General features: G+C 66.1%; 2 protein-coding genes across 4 annotated transcripts; one reads left to right on the top strand and one right to left on the bottom strand.

The window, feature by feature from the left end:
- Positions 1-840: 840 nt before the first annotated feature.
- On the top strand, positions 841-8,301 carry RUNDC3A (RUN domain containing 3A). Of its 2 annotated transcripts, XM_082779085.1 has the most exons (11): positions 841-997; positions 2,711-2,826; positions 2,992-3,125; positions 4,009-4,094; positions 4,196-4,285; positions 4,393-4,473; positions 4,558-4,723; positions 5,273-5,430; positions 6,987-7,124; positions 7,236-7,342; positions 7,568-8,301. In XM_082779085.1, exons 1-11 carry the CDS (start codon positions 891-893, stop codon positions 7,708-7,710), a joined length of 1,326 nt encoding a protein of 441 aa, XP_082635211.1. In that variant the 5' UTR covers positions 841-890; the 3' UTR covers positions 7,711-8,301. The 2 variants fall into 2 exon arrangements, with proteins under 2 accessions (XP_082635211.1, XP_082635212.1); XM_082779086.1 differs by lacking the exon at positions 7,236-7,342.
- A 285-nt stretch (positions 8,302-8,586) lies between these two features.
- SLC25A39 (solute carrier family 25 member 39) lies at positions 8,587-13,579 on the bottom strand. Of its 2 annotated transcripts, XM_082779088.1 has the most exons (12): positions 13,455-13,579; positions 11,824-11,932; positions 11,683-11,742; positions 11,201-11,245; positions 10,623-10,738; positions 10,440-10,507; positions 10,223-10,347; positions 9,958-10,131; positions 9,777-9,886; positions 9,576-9,657; positions 9,417-9,497; positions 8,587-9,325 (listed from the first exon to the last, which is right to left on the bottom strand). In XM_082779088.1, the coding sequence occupies exons 2-12, from the start codon at positions 11,918-11,920 to the stop codon at positions 9,207-9,209; spliced, it is 1,077 nt and encodes a 358-aa protein (XP_082635214.1). In that variant the 5' UTR covers positions 11,921-11,932; positions 13,455-13,579; the 3' UTR covers positions 8,587-9,206. The 2 variants fall into 2 exon arrangements, with proteins under 2 accessions (XP_082635214.1, XP_082635215.1); XM_082779089.1 differs by lacking the exon at positions 11,201-11,245.
- Between the last annotated feature and the right edge of the window lie 3,308 nt (positions 13,580-16,887).

Raw genomic sequence — 16,887 nt, 5'->3', positions numbered from 1 at the left:
GTGACGCTTATGGGGTGGGGCATGGGAGGGGGTGTTCATGGGGGGGGATGCTCGTGGGGGGGTGAATATTATGGGGGGGGAGCATAATGGGGGGGTCACCACGGGGGCAGAGCATCATTGGGGGGGGGTGAGAATGATGGGGGGGGGCATCGCTGGGGGGGGAGCACCATCAAGGGGGGGGCAGCATGGGGGGGGGGGCACGTTCATGGCAGGGCATGGGGGGGTGATGCTTAACGGGGGGGGATGCTTATGGGGGGGGATGCTTAATTGGGGGGGTGCTCATGGGGGGGGATGCTCATGGGGGGGGTGCTTATGGGGGGGGATACTTATGGGGGGTGCTCGTGGGGGTGCTCATGGGGGGGATGCTCGGGGGGGGATTCTTATGGGAGGGGGATGCTCAGGGGGGAGATGCTCTTGGGGGGGGGATGCTCATGGGGGGGGATAGTCATGGGGGGGTGCTTAATTGGGGGTGATGCTCATGGGGGGGGATGCTTATAGGGGGGTGCTCATGGGGGGGGTGCTTATGGGGGGGTACTCATGGGGGGATGCTGATGGGGGGGGGATGCTCATGGGGGGGGTGATCTTGGGGGGGGATGCTTAATTGGGGAGGATGCTCCTGGGGGGGCATGCTTCTGGGGGGGGGCGATGCAGACGAGGTGGTGCCCCCCCCCCCCCCCATATAACACCCCCCCCATTCCCCCCCCCTTTCTTCCCCCCAATCCCCACGGGGGCTGATTTCGGGGAGGCCCCATCCCGGCTCGTGGTGGGGGGGTGGGAAAAAAAAAAAAAAAAGGGGGGGGTGTCAGGAGAGAGGGGGGGGGGGGCGGCCGCGGCGGCGCGGGGGCCGCGGGGAGGGGGCCGCGGGCCCTGGCGGCTTCGCCCCGCTCTGGATGGCAGCGAGCTGCGTCCAGGCTGCCATGGCTCTGGGGCTCTCCTCCAAGAAGGCGTCCTCCAGAAACATCGCCGTGGAGAGGAAAAACCTCATCACCGTCTGCAGGTGGGGGCCTTTTGGGGTGGGGGGGGGCAGGGGCACAAATCCCCGGGGTGGTGGGGGACCCCGAAATATAGCCGGGGAGGAGGGGGGGGTGGTGATGGATGGAGGGATGGATGGATGGAGGGATGGATGGAGGACCCCCGGTGGAGGGGATGGAGGGGAAGGAAGGGGGGTGAAGGGGGTGGGGGGGTGGGTTGAGCCCCCCCCCCCCCGCAGCCCCTTAAAGACGGGGGGGGGGGGATTTTTTTTCTCGTTGCCGGTGTTGGTTTTATACTGGGGGGGGTTGGGGGAGGGTTGGGGATGGGGAGAGGGGGAAGGATGAGGCTGGGATGGAGCCCGGGGGGGCTTGGGGGGGGCACATGGGGGGTGTGGGGGGGGCACACGCAAGGCCGGAGGCTCATGGGGGGGGGCAACATGGGGGGGATGGGGGGGGGCACAACAACAAGACGGGGGCTGCAGGCGGCGGGGGCGGCGATGGGGAGGCCGCAGAGGCTGGGGATGGGGGGGAGGCCCTGGGGGGGGTGAGGGATGGGGGGGGGGGCACCGGGGACCCCCCCCCGTGGGGTGTGGGGCCGAGGAAGTGACGTCAGGCCGCGGGCCAGGCGGGATGCGGGGCTGGGGGAGCGGGGATGGAGGATGCGGGTTGCCATGGCGACGCCGGCTGGATGGGGGGGGGAGATGGGGATGGGGTCTGGGGACCTTGGGGGGGGGGCACGGGGATGGGGGGCCCTGCAGGTGGTGGGGATGGTAGGGGGGGGCACCCGGGTTTGGGGTCACCCTGCCCCGTGCCCCCCTGATGCTGATGTTGGGGGCTGGGGAGCCCCCAAAACCCCTCACAACAACGGGGGGGGGGCACCTCCATCCCCCCCCATACCACGGAGACCCCCTGCACCCCCCCAGGTCACACAGAGCACCCCCCCCACACCATGACACCCAGACGAGGGGGGGGTCTCCACCTTGATGGCCACACCACGGGTTCCCCACATCCCCCTATCCATCCCCCTCCATCCCCCCATCCACCCCCCCCAGGCTCTCCCACCCCCTGCCCCCCCCCCCGGCGTTGCCCCCCCTGCATCCTCCCCATTCCCCGGCCTTTACGGGCCCGATCCTGCGGCCAAGCGGCCGGCGGAAGGGGAAGCCATCACCGCCCGCGCGCGGCCGGGCAGGAAGGGGGCCTTTGTTCGCCCTTCCTGGCCGCTCGCGCCCAGGGGCAGCGGCGGCCGCCCCGCGGGGTCCCCGGGGACCTGGGGACGAGGAGATGGAGCCCGCGCGTCCTGCAGGGCTTGGCAGGGATGGGACGGGGCCGTCCGACCCCCCCCCGGGTGTCCCCTCCCCGCTGCAGGTGGATGTGGTGCGGGGATTGGGGTGAATGTGGTGTGCCCAGAGCCGTCGGTTGGGTTTTGGGTGCCATTGGTTGGGTTTCGGGTGCCATCGGTTGGGTTTCGGGTGCCATCGGTTGGGTTTTGGGTGCCATCGGTTGGGTTTTGGGTGCCATTGGTTGTTTTTTGTGTGCTCGAACCAAAACAGAGACAGCCGGCACCGCGCCTGTGCCCACACAGAGATGTGAGCCCCCTTTTGGGGAGGAATCATTGGAATAAAGGGCTTTTTGGGGCTGAAAACGCGTGGCCTGGCAGGGCACCGGGGGAGTTTTAGTCCCGCTGCAGCCCCGTCCCCCTCCCGCCCCGTGACACCCCCTTTGTGCCCCCCCCCCGCCAGGTTCTCGGTGAAGACCCTGCTGGAGAAGTACACGGCGGAGCCCATCGACGACTCCTCCGAGGAGTTCGTCAACTTCGCCGCCATCCTCGAGCAGATCCTCAGCCACCGCTTTAAAGGTAGCGCGGGGACCCCCGCACGGCCCCGGCCCCGGCCTCGTCCCCGTGCCAAGCGCCGGGTGGGGACAGGGGACACGCGGCCGTCGTGTGCTGGGTTTGGGGCTCGGGGTCGCTGGGGACGGGTGTGCGGGTGCGGCAGCCCCGAATCGTCCCCGTGCCCCCCAGGCCCCGTCAGCTGGTTCAGCTCGGATGGGCAGCGCGGCTTCTGGGACTACATCCGGCTGGCCTGCAGCAAGGTCCCCAACAACTGCGTCAGCAGCATCGAGAACATGGAGAACATCAGCACCTCCAGGGCCAAGGTCAGCACCGGGACAGCCCCAGCCCTGGCCCTGTCCCCGTCTCAATTCCCATCCCATCCCACCCGATCCCATCCCATCCCCATCCCATCCCATCCCATCCCATCCCATCCCATCCCATCCCATCCCATCCCCATCCCCATCCCATCCCAATCCCATCCCATCCCATCCCCACCCTATTCCCATCTCTGCCTCCATCCCTTCCCCGGCCCCATTCCCAGTTCTGATCTTTGGCCCCATTTCTATCCACGTCCTGGCCATGGCCCCATCCCTATCCCCTGTCTCTGTCACCATCTTTGCTGCCATCCTCTCTGTCCCTATCCCCATCCCCATCCCATCACCATCCCTGTCCTCATCCTATCCCTGTCTTCATCCCATCCCATCCCATCCCATCCCATCCCATCCCATCCCATCCCATCCCATCCCATCCCATCCCATCCCATCCCATCCCATCCCATCCCATCTCATCCCCATCCCCATGCCCGTCCCCATCCCCGTCCCTGTCCCCATCCCCGTCCCCATCCCCATCCCCATCCCCATCCCCATCCCCATCCCCATCCCCGTCCCCGTCCCCGTCCCCATCCCCATCCCCATCCCCGTCCCCGTCCCCGTCCCCGTCCCCATCCCCATCCCCACCCACTACTCTGTTCCCATCCCCTCTGTCCCATTCCCCATCCCACCCCTGTCCCATCCCCATCCCCATCCCCTCTCCCTGCCCTCCCACAGCCCCATCTCCCCCCCTGTACAAACTCACCAGGAGGGCCTCCCTGGGCTGAAAGCAGAGTGGGGACCACCCCTGCCCCCCAGGACGAGGTGGGGGGGGGGGCACGGAGCAGGGTTTGGGGGTGCAGGGCGCAGCAGCACCCCGCTCAGGGCTGCCTTGCAGGGCCGGGCGTGGATCCGCGTGGCGCTGATGGAGAAGCGCATGTCCGAGTACATCTCCACCGCCCTGCGCGACACGCGGACCACCAGGTGAGCACCGCACCTGGGGTGGGCACAATGAGGAATTTTTGGGGTTCCCCCCCCCTTTTTTTCCTCCCCCCATCTACCCACCCGTCCTCTGGTCCCCGCAGGCGCTTTTACGACGACGGGGCCATCATGCTGCGGGAGGAGTCCACGGTGCTCACCGGGATGCTCATTGGGCTCGGCGCCATCGACTTCAGGTAGGACACGGGCAGAAGGACACGATGCCCCCCCCCAGTGCCCCTGCGCCCCCCCCCAGGGCTCCCCTCACCCTCTGCTTTCCCCCCGCGCCCCCCTCCTGGCCCAGCTTCTGCCTGAAGGGCGAAGTGATGGACGGCAAGACGCCGGTGGTCATCGACTACACGCCCTACCTGAAGTTCACGCAGAGGTAAGAGCAGCCCCTGCCCCTCTCCGTGGTCCCCCTGACCCGTGCCCACCCCCCTGAGCCCCTCGTGTGTGTCCCCCCCTCCAGCTACGACTACCTGAGCGAGGAAGAGGAGCGGGGCAGCGTGGAGAGCAGCACGAGCGAGGACAGCTCCCCCGACCACCCCTACCTGCCGCTGGTCACCGACGAGGACAGCTGGTACAACAAGTGGCGCAAGATGGAGCAGAAATTCCGCATCGTTTACGCCCAAAAGGTACCGGGGAGGAGGAGAGGGGATGGGGACGGGGGGGGATGGGGGTCACGGATGGGGTCGGATGGGTCCTGATCCTTGTGGGACGCTCTGAGATGGATGGGTCCTGATCCATGCGGGATGCTCTGAGCACCCCTGGCATGGCACTGGGAGGGTCCCAATCCTTATGGGATCTGAGCACCCCCGGCACAGCACTAGGTGGGTCCCGATCCTTATGGGACACTCTGAGGTGGATGGGTCCCGATCCATGCAGGATGCTCTGGGCACCCCTGGCATGGCACTGGGTGGGTCCTGATCCTTATGGGGTCTGAGCACCCCCAACACAGTACTGGGTGGGTCCCAATCCTTATGGGACACTCTGAGATGGGTGGGTCCTGATCCATGCAGGATGCTCTGAGCACCCCTGGCACGGCACTGGGTGGGGTCCCAATCCTTATGGGGTCCAAGCACCCCTGGCATGGCGCTGGGTGGGGTCCCGATCCTTATGGGGTCTGAGCACCCCCGGCACGGCGCTGGGGGCCTCACAGCACCACTGACGGTGGCCTCGCGCAGGGGTACCTGGAGGAGCTGGTGCGGCTGCGGGAGTCGCAGCTGAAGGACCTGGAGGCGGAGAACAAGCGGCTGAAGCTGCGGCTGGAGGAGGTGATGGTGCAGAACCAGCTGGAGAAGAGGGAGCTGGAGGGCGTCATCCTGGAGCTGCAGGAGCAGCTGTGAGTGCGGCCCCATACCGGCCCCATACTGGCCCCATACCGGCCCCATACTGGACCCCCAGCTGCTGCTGGGTCTGGCCCCACGGGATCCGGGTCGGGGGGGGGACTTGGCATCCTGTATGCACCCAGCGCCTAGGTGCTCCACGAGCCCTAGGGGTGTGGTGGGTTCCCAGTACCCTATATGTCCTGTAGGACATGGTGAGTGCACTGTGCTCATATGTCCTGTAGAACGTAATGGGTTCCCAGTGCCTTGTATGTCCTGTAGGACATGGTGGGTCCCCAGTGCTCCATACATCCTGTAGGATGTTGTGGGTTCTCAGCACCCTGTATACTCTGTAGGACATGTTGAGTGCACTGTGCTCCATATGTCCTGTAGGACATGGTGGGTCCCCAGTGTCCCGTATGCTCTTTGAGACATGGCGAGTTCACAGTACTCCCTATGTCCTGTGGGATGTGGTGGGTCCCTGGTGCCCTATATGTCCTGTAGGACACGGTGAGTTCACTGCACTCCATGCATCCTGTAGGATGTGTGGGTTCCCAGTGCTCCGTATGTCCTATAGGACATGGTTGGTTCCTAGTGCCCTATATGTCCTGTAGGACATGGTGGGTCCCCAGTGTCCCATATGCCCCATAGGACATGGTGAGTCCACAGTGCTCCATATGTTCTATAGGACGAGGTGTGTCCCTAGTGCCCTATATGTACTGTGGGACGTGGGGAGTGCACTGTGCTGCATGTGTCCTGTAGGATGTAGTGGGTTCTCAGTGCTCCATATGTCCTGTAGGACACGGTGGGTCCTTAATGCCCTATATGTCCTGTACGACATGGTAGACCCCCAGTGTCCCATACATCCTATAGGAAGTGCTAGGTCCCTAGTGCCCTATATGTCCTCTAGGACATAGTAGATCCCTGGTGTCCCATACATCCTGTAGGATGTGGTAGATCCCCAGCATCCCATACATCCTGTAGGACATGGTGGGTCTGTAGTGCTCCATACATCCTGTAGGATGCGGTAGATCTCCAGTGTCCCATATACATCTTATAGGACATGGTGGGTACCCAGTGCTCCATGTATCCTGTAGGACATGGTGGCTCCCCAGTGCTCCCTACATTCTGTAGGACGTAGTGGGTCCCTAGTGCTCTGTATGTCCTGTAGGACATGGTAGGTCTCCAGTGCCCCATACACCCTGTAGGACATGGAGGGTCCCTAGTGCCCCATACATCCTGTAGGATGTGGTGAGTCCACAGTGCCCTATATGTCTTGTAGGGCATGGAGTGTCCCTAGTGCTCCATACACCCTGTAGGACGTGGTGAGTCCACAGTGCCCTATATACCCTGTAGGACATGGAGGGTCCCTAGTGCTCCATACGCCCTGTAGGACATGATGAGTACACAGTACCCTATATACCCTGTAGGACATGGAGGGTCCCTAGTGCCCCATACGCCCTGTAGGACATGGTGTGCCCCCAGTGCCCCGTATACCCCATGGGACCCGATGGGTGGTGGGTGCCCGGCGCCTGCAGCTGCCCCGTGCGCTGAGCGCCCGCGTGTGCCGCAGGACGGGGCTGATCCCCTGCGAGAACACGCAGCTGGCGCAGCTCTCCAAGGAGATGGTGACCCCCCTGGTCAACCAGTGGCCCTCGCTGGGGACGCTCAACGGCAACGAGAGCGGCTCGGACGGCAAGCTCTACAGGAGGTAACCCCCGGGGGGGTGTAGGGAGGGGGGGGGGGCAGAGCCGCCCGACCCGCGCCCCAAAACGGCCCCGGGGAGGGGGGGGGACGGGGGCTGAGCGCCGTCCCTCCGCAGGCACAGCTTCGTGAGCACCGACCAGCTCTCGGCCGAGAACAGCCTCAGCTCCGACTCCCAGCGCCTGGGCGAGGGCAAGCGCGAAGGCGAGCCCTGGGGGCCCTTGGGTAAGACCCCCCCCCCCCCGCCCTTCGCCCACCCCCATGGGGTGCTGCACGGGGCCCCTCCTGCCCTTCACACCCCCCCAAGCTAGGGACGCTGCCCACACAGCCCCGGGGTCCCCAGGCCATCCGCGGCGCAGCCCGGCGATCCCAAAGGGGTGCTCCCCGTCCCCGTCCCCATCCCCGTCGCCACCCGCAGCCCCCCGCGACGCCCGCTCTGTGCCCCCCCAGGGAAGGACCCCACGCCCTCCATGCTGGGGCTCTGCGGCTCCCTGGCCTCCCTGCCCAGCTGCAAGTCCCTGGCCAGCCTCAAGTCCAACGAGTGCCTGGTGAGCGACAGCAACGAAGCCAGCCCGACCCGCAGCCCCAGCTGAGACCCCCGGCCCCCTCGCCCAGCGCCGCCGCCGCCGCCGAGGACTGACCTCGTCCCCCTCCACCCTGGGACCGACGGAGGACCGAGGGACTCGCCCAACCCATCGGGGAGGCCGGGGACGGCGTCCTCCCCCCCCCTCTTCTCTGCACCCCACCCCGGCTGCGCGTTGGACCCCCAGCCCGGACCCCGGCTGGAGACGTGGACCCGTTGGGATGGGGATGCTGGAACGGGACCGGGATGTGTCTGTGTGTGTCCCCCCCCCTTCCTCCTGTCCATCCAGGCTGGGGAGGAGGTGACGAACTGCGGGGACACCGGGGTTGTGCTGCGGGGTGCAGGAGGGGGGCTTGGGGTGAGCCCCCCTGCAGGGGTGAGGGTCCGGGCACGGCCCCGTTGCCATCCCAAGGGCTCGGGGCGCAGCTCTTCCAGCAGCCCCCCGCCTCAGCACCCATGGGACCACCCGTCCCTCCTTGCAGCCGCATGCCCACAACGGCGATCGGACCCCCCCCCTCCTTGCCTCCCCATTCCCCCCCCGGGTTTTGGGTTGTTTGGGGTGTTTTTGGGTTTTGGTTCAGCCCCAGCTTGCCTTGTTGGAGCGAAAGGAATCAATAAACGCAGCGATACGAGCTGGCCCCCCCCGTGAGCACCCGGCCAGCTGGGAGGGGGAAAACAGCCTTGTGTGTCCCCCCCACCCCATAAAGAGATATGGGGGGGTGCTGGGAGCCCCCGTGCCCCAAACAAGCCCCCCCAGCCCCATCCTGGTGGGTGACAGCACTGTCCCCTGGCAGCAGGGACACGACTGCCAGCCCCAGGGACACCTCCCACGCCCCCCCCCGCACACAGCCAGGCAGCCCTGCAGGGACCAGGGGCAGGGCTCCGCGCCCTAAGACACAAATTCCATTTTGTTTTATTTAAGAAAATAAAAGAAACTCCCCCCAGGCCCCCAGGGGGACCGGGAGGGGGTCGGGCACAGGGCAGGTCCTCGCGGTGAAGGGAGGGGGCACGGGACAGAGCCTGCCCCCCCCCAGAGCAGCAGCGAGGTTTGTCCCCACGCAGGGTCTAAGCAGGTCCTGAGGGGGTTGGGGGGGGGTCCAGAGGCAGGGCTGTGAGGTTGAGGTGCCCCCACCCCACGCGGGGGCAGGAGGGGAGGCTGTGCGTAACTGGGGGCAGACGGGGGGGCAGCCCCCAGGGTTTGGTCCACGCTGGAGCCCCCGCTCCTACCCCCGAGCCTGGTGGGAGGCTGGGGGCACCCAACCTCGCCAAAGTCCGTGAGTCAGTCCAGCAGCATCTGTCCAGCCTTGAGGGAGGGCCGGGGGGGGGGCCACGTCCCCAGTGTCACAGCAGGCAGCGTGCCCCCAGCACGGCAGGGCCGGGTAGCCCCCGGGACCGTGTCCACACCACGGGGCCAGCGGGGAGCAGAGCGCACGGGAAGGCACTTGGGGTCAGTCCGGGGGGTGTCCCTGTCCCACGGGCCACAGTCCCCATCCGTGTCCCCCCCCCTTACAATCCCCGCAGCCGCCGCTCCTGGTTCAGCTTCTGGAAGAAGGTTTTGCCGAACTCGTAGGTGCTGATCATGATGGCACAGGCGGGGGCCACCTTAATGACACGGGGCAGGAACCCTGCAAGGACAGTGCCATCAGCCCCACGATGACACCGGGGCACCCCAAAACTCCCCCCGGGACAGGGCGTGTGGGGGGGTCACAGCCTCACCTGCAAACAGCCCCCGGGTGCCCGACTCGGCGCGGATGCGGCGCATGAGCAGCCAGGTGGACGAGGGCTTGGAGGCTGCGACTGCGGGAGGAGAGGGGGGTTAGGGGGTGCCGGGGGGGTTCCCCGTTGTCCCCCCCGCCCCACAACAAGCCCCCTCACCCGGGTGCATCTCACTGCCTCCCAGCTCGATCTGCCGCTGGGTCTTCACCACGTCGAAGGGCAGCGTCAGCACCGCGGCCACCTGCGGGGCGAGCGCGCGGGGCTGAGCTCCCCGACCCCACGGCCACGGCACAGCCCCAGCCCTTTGTGCCCCTGTTTCCCCCTGGGGGGGGGCTGCAGACCCCAAGACCCCTTTCTCACCGTGCCGGAGATGGCCCCGGAGGCGAAGCTGATCATGAAGGTGGCCTCATCCAGCCGGGCTTGGGCGCACAGCCACTCGCGCACCAGCTCGTAGTTGAACCAGTAGAGAGCTGGGAGGAGAGGTGAAGCCCCTACACTGCCCGGTGACCCCCCCGTGCCACCCCCTGCCCCCCAGCCTTACCGGAGAAGGGGACGTCCCGCAGCACGGTGGGTCCCCAGCCCCTCCAGAGGGACAGCCAGCCGTCCTGAGCCACCGCCGACTGGATGCAGACGCGCAGCTCCCGGTAGCTCAGCTGCCGCGACTGCATCTTGGTGCGGATCAGCTCCAGGGGGCTGATCACAGTCACAGCGCCCACTGCCCAAAGGGGAAGAACGGGGGTGTCAGCCCCACTGGGGGGCACAGCCGGGCCCCTCCTTGCGGGCTGGGGGTGCTCGGGGGTACTCACGGCGAGCGAGGGCCCCCGCCAGCAAGGGGATGTGGTGGCCGCGGCTCCCGGTGCGAGCGTGCAGGTAGTCCCGGAGCTGGTCGTAGGCGGTGAAGTAAATGACGGTGGCCGGCACTGCCATCACCCTGCCGGGGAGGAGGGAGGTGAGGGCACCCCGGCGTGAGGCTCAGGGTCAGTGCGCCCCCCCCCAGACCCCAAAAATTGGGGTACAACTCACAGCGTCGGGGGGAGGCCGCTCCACAGGGACCTGATGCCCTCGTAGCGCGTGATCTTCACGAAGGCGTCCTGCGGGGAGAGCGCAGCGCCCGGGGGAGGGTGGGAGGGGGGCAGAGGGGCGAGCACCCCCCACACACCCCCAGGAACACCCAACCCCGCACGGGGAGACCCCCGCAGCCCCTACCAGGGTGCCGGTGAAGCGTGTGGGGGGGGGAGCCTTGTACCAGGCGGTGCAGCCGGGGCCGTTCTGGCAGACGTAGAGGTGGTCCATGAGCCCGTTGCAGTAGAGGAAGCACTTCCCTGGGGCAGGAGGGAACGGCGGCACCGTCAGAGCCCAGCCCGGACCCCTCCGGCCCCAAATCAGCCCTGCCTGTCCCAGGAGAGCACCGAACCCGAGCTCCCGAGCCCCATACCAGAGCCAGGAGCCTCGCTGGCCGCGACCCCACAGGGCAGGGGGTACCCTGGGGGAGGCAGGGGGCACCCTGGGGGAGGCAGCGAGGCCATGGGTGATGCCCCCAAGGCTGGGGGAGCTCCCCTGGCCATGAGCATCCTGCCCCTTGGCCTCGCATCGCTCTCAGCAAGGCCAGCAGGAGCGAGCAGGAGATCCCGGGAGGCTTTGGCACAGCGGGGCAGAGCGACAGCACAAGGCCAGGGGCTGCAGGCATGCTTCTGCCGCAGGGCAGGACCGAGGACGGCCAGGCAAAAAGAAAAACACCAGGACCAGGACGTCCCTGCAGCCACCAGCAGCAGCTCGGTACTCACACGTGGCCTGCCGAGAGCCCCAGGGCGCCGAGCGCACCGAGCACGCTGAAACACAACGGGGACAGGCTGAGCGGGGCGCCGGGGACGGGCCACCCTCCGGCTACCAGCAAAAAGGGGCTGGGAACAGAGCCCTGCCGGCACCAAACCGGGGCTGCGGGGAGCCCAGAGGCTGTGCCCGATGTCCTCCATGGGGCAAAGCCCCCACGGTGGAGGGGTCGGCACCTTTCTGGCACCCGGAGGAGCACGGAGCAGCCCCGCAGCTCGGGCAGCAGCACAAGAGGCAGCAGGTCCAGGGGATGGGGAGCCTCCAGAGCATGCTGAGCCCCCCACCCAGCCCCGCAGCACTGGCCCAGCTCCAGTATGGGGCCATAATGAGGGGAAGGAGGACGGGGGGGGGGCACGGCAGCAGCACCCCCACCACGGCCCCGTGCGCCCAGGCACGAGTGGAGACATCCCTGCCACTGGCAGCCCCAGCGGGGTACCTTTGGAGAAGGGGGTCCTCTGTGCCTGCAGCCGGATCTTCACCACGTCCAGCGGCGTCACTGCAACGACAGCCCCCCCGTCAGCCTCCTCCCGGGGTGCCCCCCACCCCGGGACCCCCCCCATAGCCCCGCAACCCTCACCGAAGAGCGAGGTGAGGATGGCGCCCGTGCCGGAGGCCAGCATCTGCTGCAGGGGCGTGATGCCCCCCCCGGGGCCCGGCGACGTCTTCTCGGCCATGGCGCTGCCCTCCTGAAACATAAAAATGGGTCGGGGGGGTCCGCCCGAGCCCACCGGGGGGGCCGGGCACGGCTCGGACCCGAGCATCCCTGGTGTGAGGCTGCTCCGTGCGCCGCTATCGGCAGGGCGCAGGGGGCAGGCGCGGCCCCCACCCCGCTGCTGCCCCCGTAATCGTGCTGCCCCCATCAGGGACCCCTCCTGGGGCCGGCTCGGCCCCGATAACGCCCGGTGACGGTGCTGGCAGCCGGCCTGGACACCCCATGGTGCTGCTCCCACGGGGCCCGGGGGGGGGAGATGTTGTGTGTCCCCCCCCCTCCCAGTGCTGGTTAAGGGACAAGGTCCAAAGAGCAGGAGCCCCGTGCTGGGGACGGCCCCCTCCTGGTCCTGGCTCCGAGGGCAGCCCCATGGGCACGTGGGGGGAGACCCCCTCCTCGCAGACCCCCCCCAAAAAGCGGCTGCACGCCCCAAATCCTGCAGCGCAGCACCAGCAGCGTGCCCATCCTGCGGGATGCAGCCCCCAAACCCCACACAGCACCCCCGCTATGGGGTCGGCCAGCAGGGATCCCCTCCCGGGGGGGGCAGCGGGGGGTTTTCTTCTCTCCCCCCCCCCCCCAGGGATAAATCACGGCCGCTGAGCGCAGACGGAGGCAGCGGGGCCAAAAAAACCCCAAACGCCTTCGGGGCCTGACTCAGCACCTCCCCAAGGTCGCCGCGGCCCCTCGGGGCTGGGCGCAGGGCTCCGGGTGCCACCCATGGGTGCTGCATGGGGTGAGGCTGTCACGCTCCGGGGGGGGTCACAAACACGGGGCCGGATCCTTCCCACAGCCCCCAGTGGGGAGGAAAGAGCCCGGGGGGGGCACGGAGCTGGGGGCTGATATAGGGAAAGGGACTGCAGGGGGGGGCATGTGGGCACCCCCAAGGGAGGGAGAACCCCAAAAATGCAGCCGGGGAGGGGATGAAGGGTGAGGAAGGCTGGAAATGAGGGGTGAGGAAGATGAGGGTGAGGAAGGTGGGCAGTGAAGGGGGAGGAAGGCAGGGATTAAGGGCGAAGGTGAGGGTGAGGAAGGCGGGCGATTGGGGGTGAGGGTGAGGAAGAGGAGGGGGAGGAAGGCTGGCAATGAGGGGTGAGGAGGGTGAGCAATGAAGGGTGAGGAAGGCCGCCAGTTAATCCCCAGGGGGAGGAAGATGAAGGGGAGGAAGATGAGGGGCGCAGCAGCAGGGCCAAACCCTGGGGTCCCGGGGGGGGGGGGGGGGGGACACCCAGGGGGCTTCAGGCACCACGGGCAGGGGTCCAAGGGGGGGATATGGGGGGGGGCTCCCCCACCTTGCCCCCCCCATGGGGGTCTCACCCTTCCAGTCCCCCCCTCCGCAGCCCCAACAAGCCCTCAGTGCCCCCCCAGCCCCTCCCCCCAGCCCCCCCCATTCCCTCCGGGGAAACTGAGGCAGCGCCCCCACGTGCCCGCCACCCCCCCCCGGGGTCTCTTTTTTGGGGTGGTGATGGGGGCGGGGGGGGGTGTCCCGGGGGGGCCCCCACCTGCTCATTCCGGCCCCGCGCGGCGCTGCCGTCCCCGGGCACGCGGAGGGGGGGGGGGTGGGGGGGGAGGAAGGGGGGGGCGGCGGCGCCTTTAAGGAGCCTCACGGGCGCCGAGCGCGCCCCCGCCGCCGCGCGCCGCTTCCGCCTCCTGCCCGCGCGCGCGCAGCGCGCCCCCCCCGCCCCGCCCCGCCCCTTCCCCGCGAGCGCGCGCGCGCGCCCCCTGCCGGGCCGGGGGACGCTGGGGGGGGGGCGTGGGCAGGGTCGTGCAAGGGGGAGCTTTGCACGCGCACCGGGCTGGCGGGAGCGCGCTTTGCACGATTGCACGCGCACCGTGCTGGCAGAAGCGTTCTCTGCACAAATGCACGCGCACTGTGCTGGCGGGGGGGCGCTTTGCACGCTCACCGTGCTTGCAGAAGCACCCCCTGCATGGTTGCACACTCCCCGTGCTGGCAGAGGGGCACCCCGCGTGGTTGCACGCTCACTGTGCTGGCAGGAGCACGCCCCGCGTGACTGCACGCTCGCCGTGCCAGCAGAGCGGCACCCTGCATGGTTGCACACCGAGCTGGCACAGGGGCACTTCACGTGCTTGTCTTGCTGGCGTAAGCACACTCTGCATGATTGCACGCTCACCGTGCTGGCAGAAGCATGCCCTGCATGATTGCACGCTCACCGTGCTGGTGGAGGGGCACCGTGCACGCTCACCAGACTTGCAGAAGACACCCTGCACGGCTGCACACTCCCCGTGCCAGCCGTGCAGCACCCTGCATGATTGCACACCGTGCTGGCAGAGGGACACTTTGCACGCCCATCACGCTGGCAGAAGCACACCCTACATGCCTGCACACTCACCGTGCTGGCAGAAGCACGCCTTGCACACTCACTGTGCTGGAAGCATTAGCACGCTCACTATTGTGGTGCTACCAAGGCATGCACAGGGCAGCAGGGCTTGCACACTCATACAGCCAGAGGTGAGCACACTGACACTGCCCCCGTACTTCCGTTATGGGGTGTAAGGGAGGAGGCAGGGGCCAGCTGGGGCCTTTTAACCTCAAACAGGGGCGGGGGTGGCTCTGGGGGCTGTGTGATGCTGGCTGGGTGAGGGCTGGTGGGTGCTTTGGGTTTGGGGTCTGGGGGAGGGAAGTGGGGGGCAGTAAGAGGCAATTTTAGGGCTTTATTAAATGTGCACCAGCCAGGTGGTGGATCTTTTTCACTTCAGGGGTTATGGGTTGTCTGTTTTAGCTGTGGGATCACCTGGGGGGCTGGGGTTCCCTCCCTGCTTAACGCAGCCGCTTGGCTTTGCTCTCTGCACTGTGCTGAAAGCCCCAGCATTTTGGGGGACACCCCTGAGTCCTGCCCAAGACGTGAGCTCCTTGGGGTGACGTTATTTCTGCTGCTGTTTCAGTCTCTCAAGGATGCATTCTGCTTCCCTGCGGGTGGGAGGTGAGGGTGCTGCTGTGGGGCTCCTGAGCCTCCTGAAAATTTGGGAAATTGTGCAGCGGGGCCACCAGTGGTGCTGGTGCCTGCTCCCAAAAAAAGGGACTTGTAACGCCCAGAGCAGCGCCCGCTGGTTGTGCAGAGGCTGTGGATGTGCCGGGTCCGTGCTCGAGGCAGGGAGCTGCTGGCACGGGTGCACGGCTGGGAATGGCCCTGACTTGTCTGCAGGCACTCGCTGCCTTGACACCAAGTGAGGCGAGGTGAGGCTGCAAACCCCATAAAATTCCCCCAAGGTCACGTAACAAGTTGGTGCATCCTGTGCCTCCCCAGCTAGCAACTCTGCCTCTTAAACACAGCGTTTAAACCATCTGCAAAGCTGCTGTAGTAGAGCTTAGAAGCAGAACAAGCATTAATTACTAAAATAAACCCAACACCTTAGGGTCTTATATATTTTTCGGTGTCGGGCTTTGCATGCCTTCCACGTTACCCAACTGAGAAGAAAAAGGAATAAGCTTTTTCCAGCTGGGGTGGGGGCATGAGGGAAGCACGTGAGGCGGCGTGAGGGCCTTAATCTCAAGGCGTCAGGGCTCTCCGACCCGGGGACGGTGCTGGGGCAGCGCTGGGCGGCGAGGAGCCGGCTGGCTCTTTCTGCTGAGTCACGGGGCGTGCGTGTGCGACCCACGGCCCCACAGCCCCTCTGGGGCTGTGCCGTGTTCCTGGAGCCTGCCCATGCAATCGACACGTAAGCTGACGGTGGAGAACCGTGCCCAAATCGCAAATCCGTGCGTTTGGTCTCAACTTGTGGGAAACGGAGCCAGCTGAGCTCTAATCCCCTCCCGAGCCGCGGGCTCGCACGCAGAGGCTGAGCTGCTGGGAAGGGCGGGTGGGAGGCTCCGGGCTGCTCGGGGCAGGAATGCCGCTCTCCTGCTGCTCCCAGCGGCGTGCGAGCACGGCTGGGAAACTGTGCAAAGCCCGGCTCCCTGCTGCCATCTCCATGGAGAGGCCTCAAAGCACGGCGAGATGTCACAGCCCAGCCGGTTCCCTGCTCCGGCACTGTCTGCGCTGGTGGCCGTGCCCTGGGGGCGAGTCTGGGGGCTGCATCTGCCCGGGCTGCCCCCGGGAAGGGGTCGTCTTAGGGTCTGCGAGCCCACCATAGCGTCTGGAATTGGTTCAGGAGGAGCAGTCCTGTCCCCTGGCTGGAAATCATTTCACAAGCCATTCCCCGTTTCCTTTTCTAGGTGAAGTTTTTAACGGCTAGGTTGCGGAAAGGATCTGGGTAGTGCTGTAATGGAATTATGCTAGTGCAGAATTTGAGTATTTATTTCAACTAGGATCACTGTGGTTTTGCAAAAGCCAGCCTTAATCTGAATTAAGTGACTGAAATGAAGCAGCTTGCAGGCAGATAAGGCCTTGGGGACATCAGGCTTAAAACCACCGTAAGCCAGAACCCATCACTCAGTTGCGGTTCTGCAGCTCCCGTTGCAGGCTGGACCTGAGAAATCATGGGTTACCTTCCAGAGCACCTGCTGGGGAAAACCTTGCTGCGGTGCAATACACCTGTGGGGAAAATGAGCCCTGTTTTACAGAGGAGGAAGCAGATTTGGAAGCTTAAAGCCTTCCTCCTTAAAGGTTGCCTTTATAATTTGTTTAAAAAAAAAAAAAAAAGTATTTTTCTTTTCTTTCTAGTAGCAGGGCAAAATGGATGGAGGGGAAGGAATAGCCTGGAGTGAGCTATCGAGTATCTTGTTGCACAGTGGTTTCACATCAAGGAGGTGGTTTTGCAGCAAACCAGCAGTGGCTGCGTGGTATGTGGGTACAGGAATCTTCTGCCACTTGCTGCCCCTCTGACACAGCCATTCAGCCCCCGGTTTTGGCCCTGCAGGGTGAAAAGAAAGAGAAGCTGGGTGTGGATTTGAGTATTTCTCTGTAGGAACCTTGTTTACCAGGAATACCCATGTGGTTCTGTCCCTATGAACACAGAGGGAATTGGGCAGCAAGA

Source organism: Aythya marila, assembly GCF_965140915.1.
Source record: "Aythya marila genome assembly, chromosome: 25".
In the NCBI taxonomy this organism is placed as follows: Eukaryota; Metazoa; Chordata; class Aves; order Anseriformes; family Anatidae; genus Aythya; species Aythya marila.
The sequence above is the reverse complement of the archived record's forward strand: the minus strand, read 5'-3'. Positions and strand labels throughout refer to the sequence as shown.

Bases quoted from the DNA above. Each gene is read 5' to 3' on its own strand.
- SLC25A39 (XM_082779088.1), bottom strand. From the start codon at position 11,920: ATGGCCGAGAAGACGTCGCCGGGCCCCGGGGGGGGCATCACGCCCCTG. The intron at 9,887-9,957 runs GTAAGGCTGGGG...CTCTCCTCCCAG, and splicing joins GCGGGACGTCCCCTTCTCCG to CTCTCTACTGGTTCAACTAC. The intron at 9,658-9,776 runs GTGAGAAAGGGG...CTCGCCCCGCAG, and splicing joins CCGGGGCCATCTCCGGCACG to GTGGCCGCGGTGCTGACGCT.
- RUNDC3A (XM_082779085.1), top strand. From the start codon at position 891: ATGGCAGCGAGCTGCGTCCAGGCTGCCATGGCTCTGGGGCTCTCCTCC. The intron at 3,126-4,008 runs GTCAGCACCGGG...GCTGCCTTGCAG, and splicing joins TCAGCACCTCCAGGGCCAAG to GGCCGGGCGTGGATCCGCGT. The intron at 7,125-7,235 runs GTAACCCCCGGG...GTCCCTCCGCAG, and splicing joins GACGGCAAGCTCTACAGGAG to GCACAGCTTCGTGAGCACCG.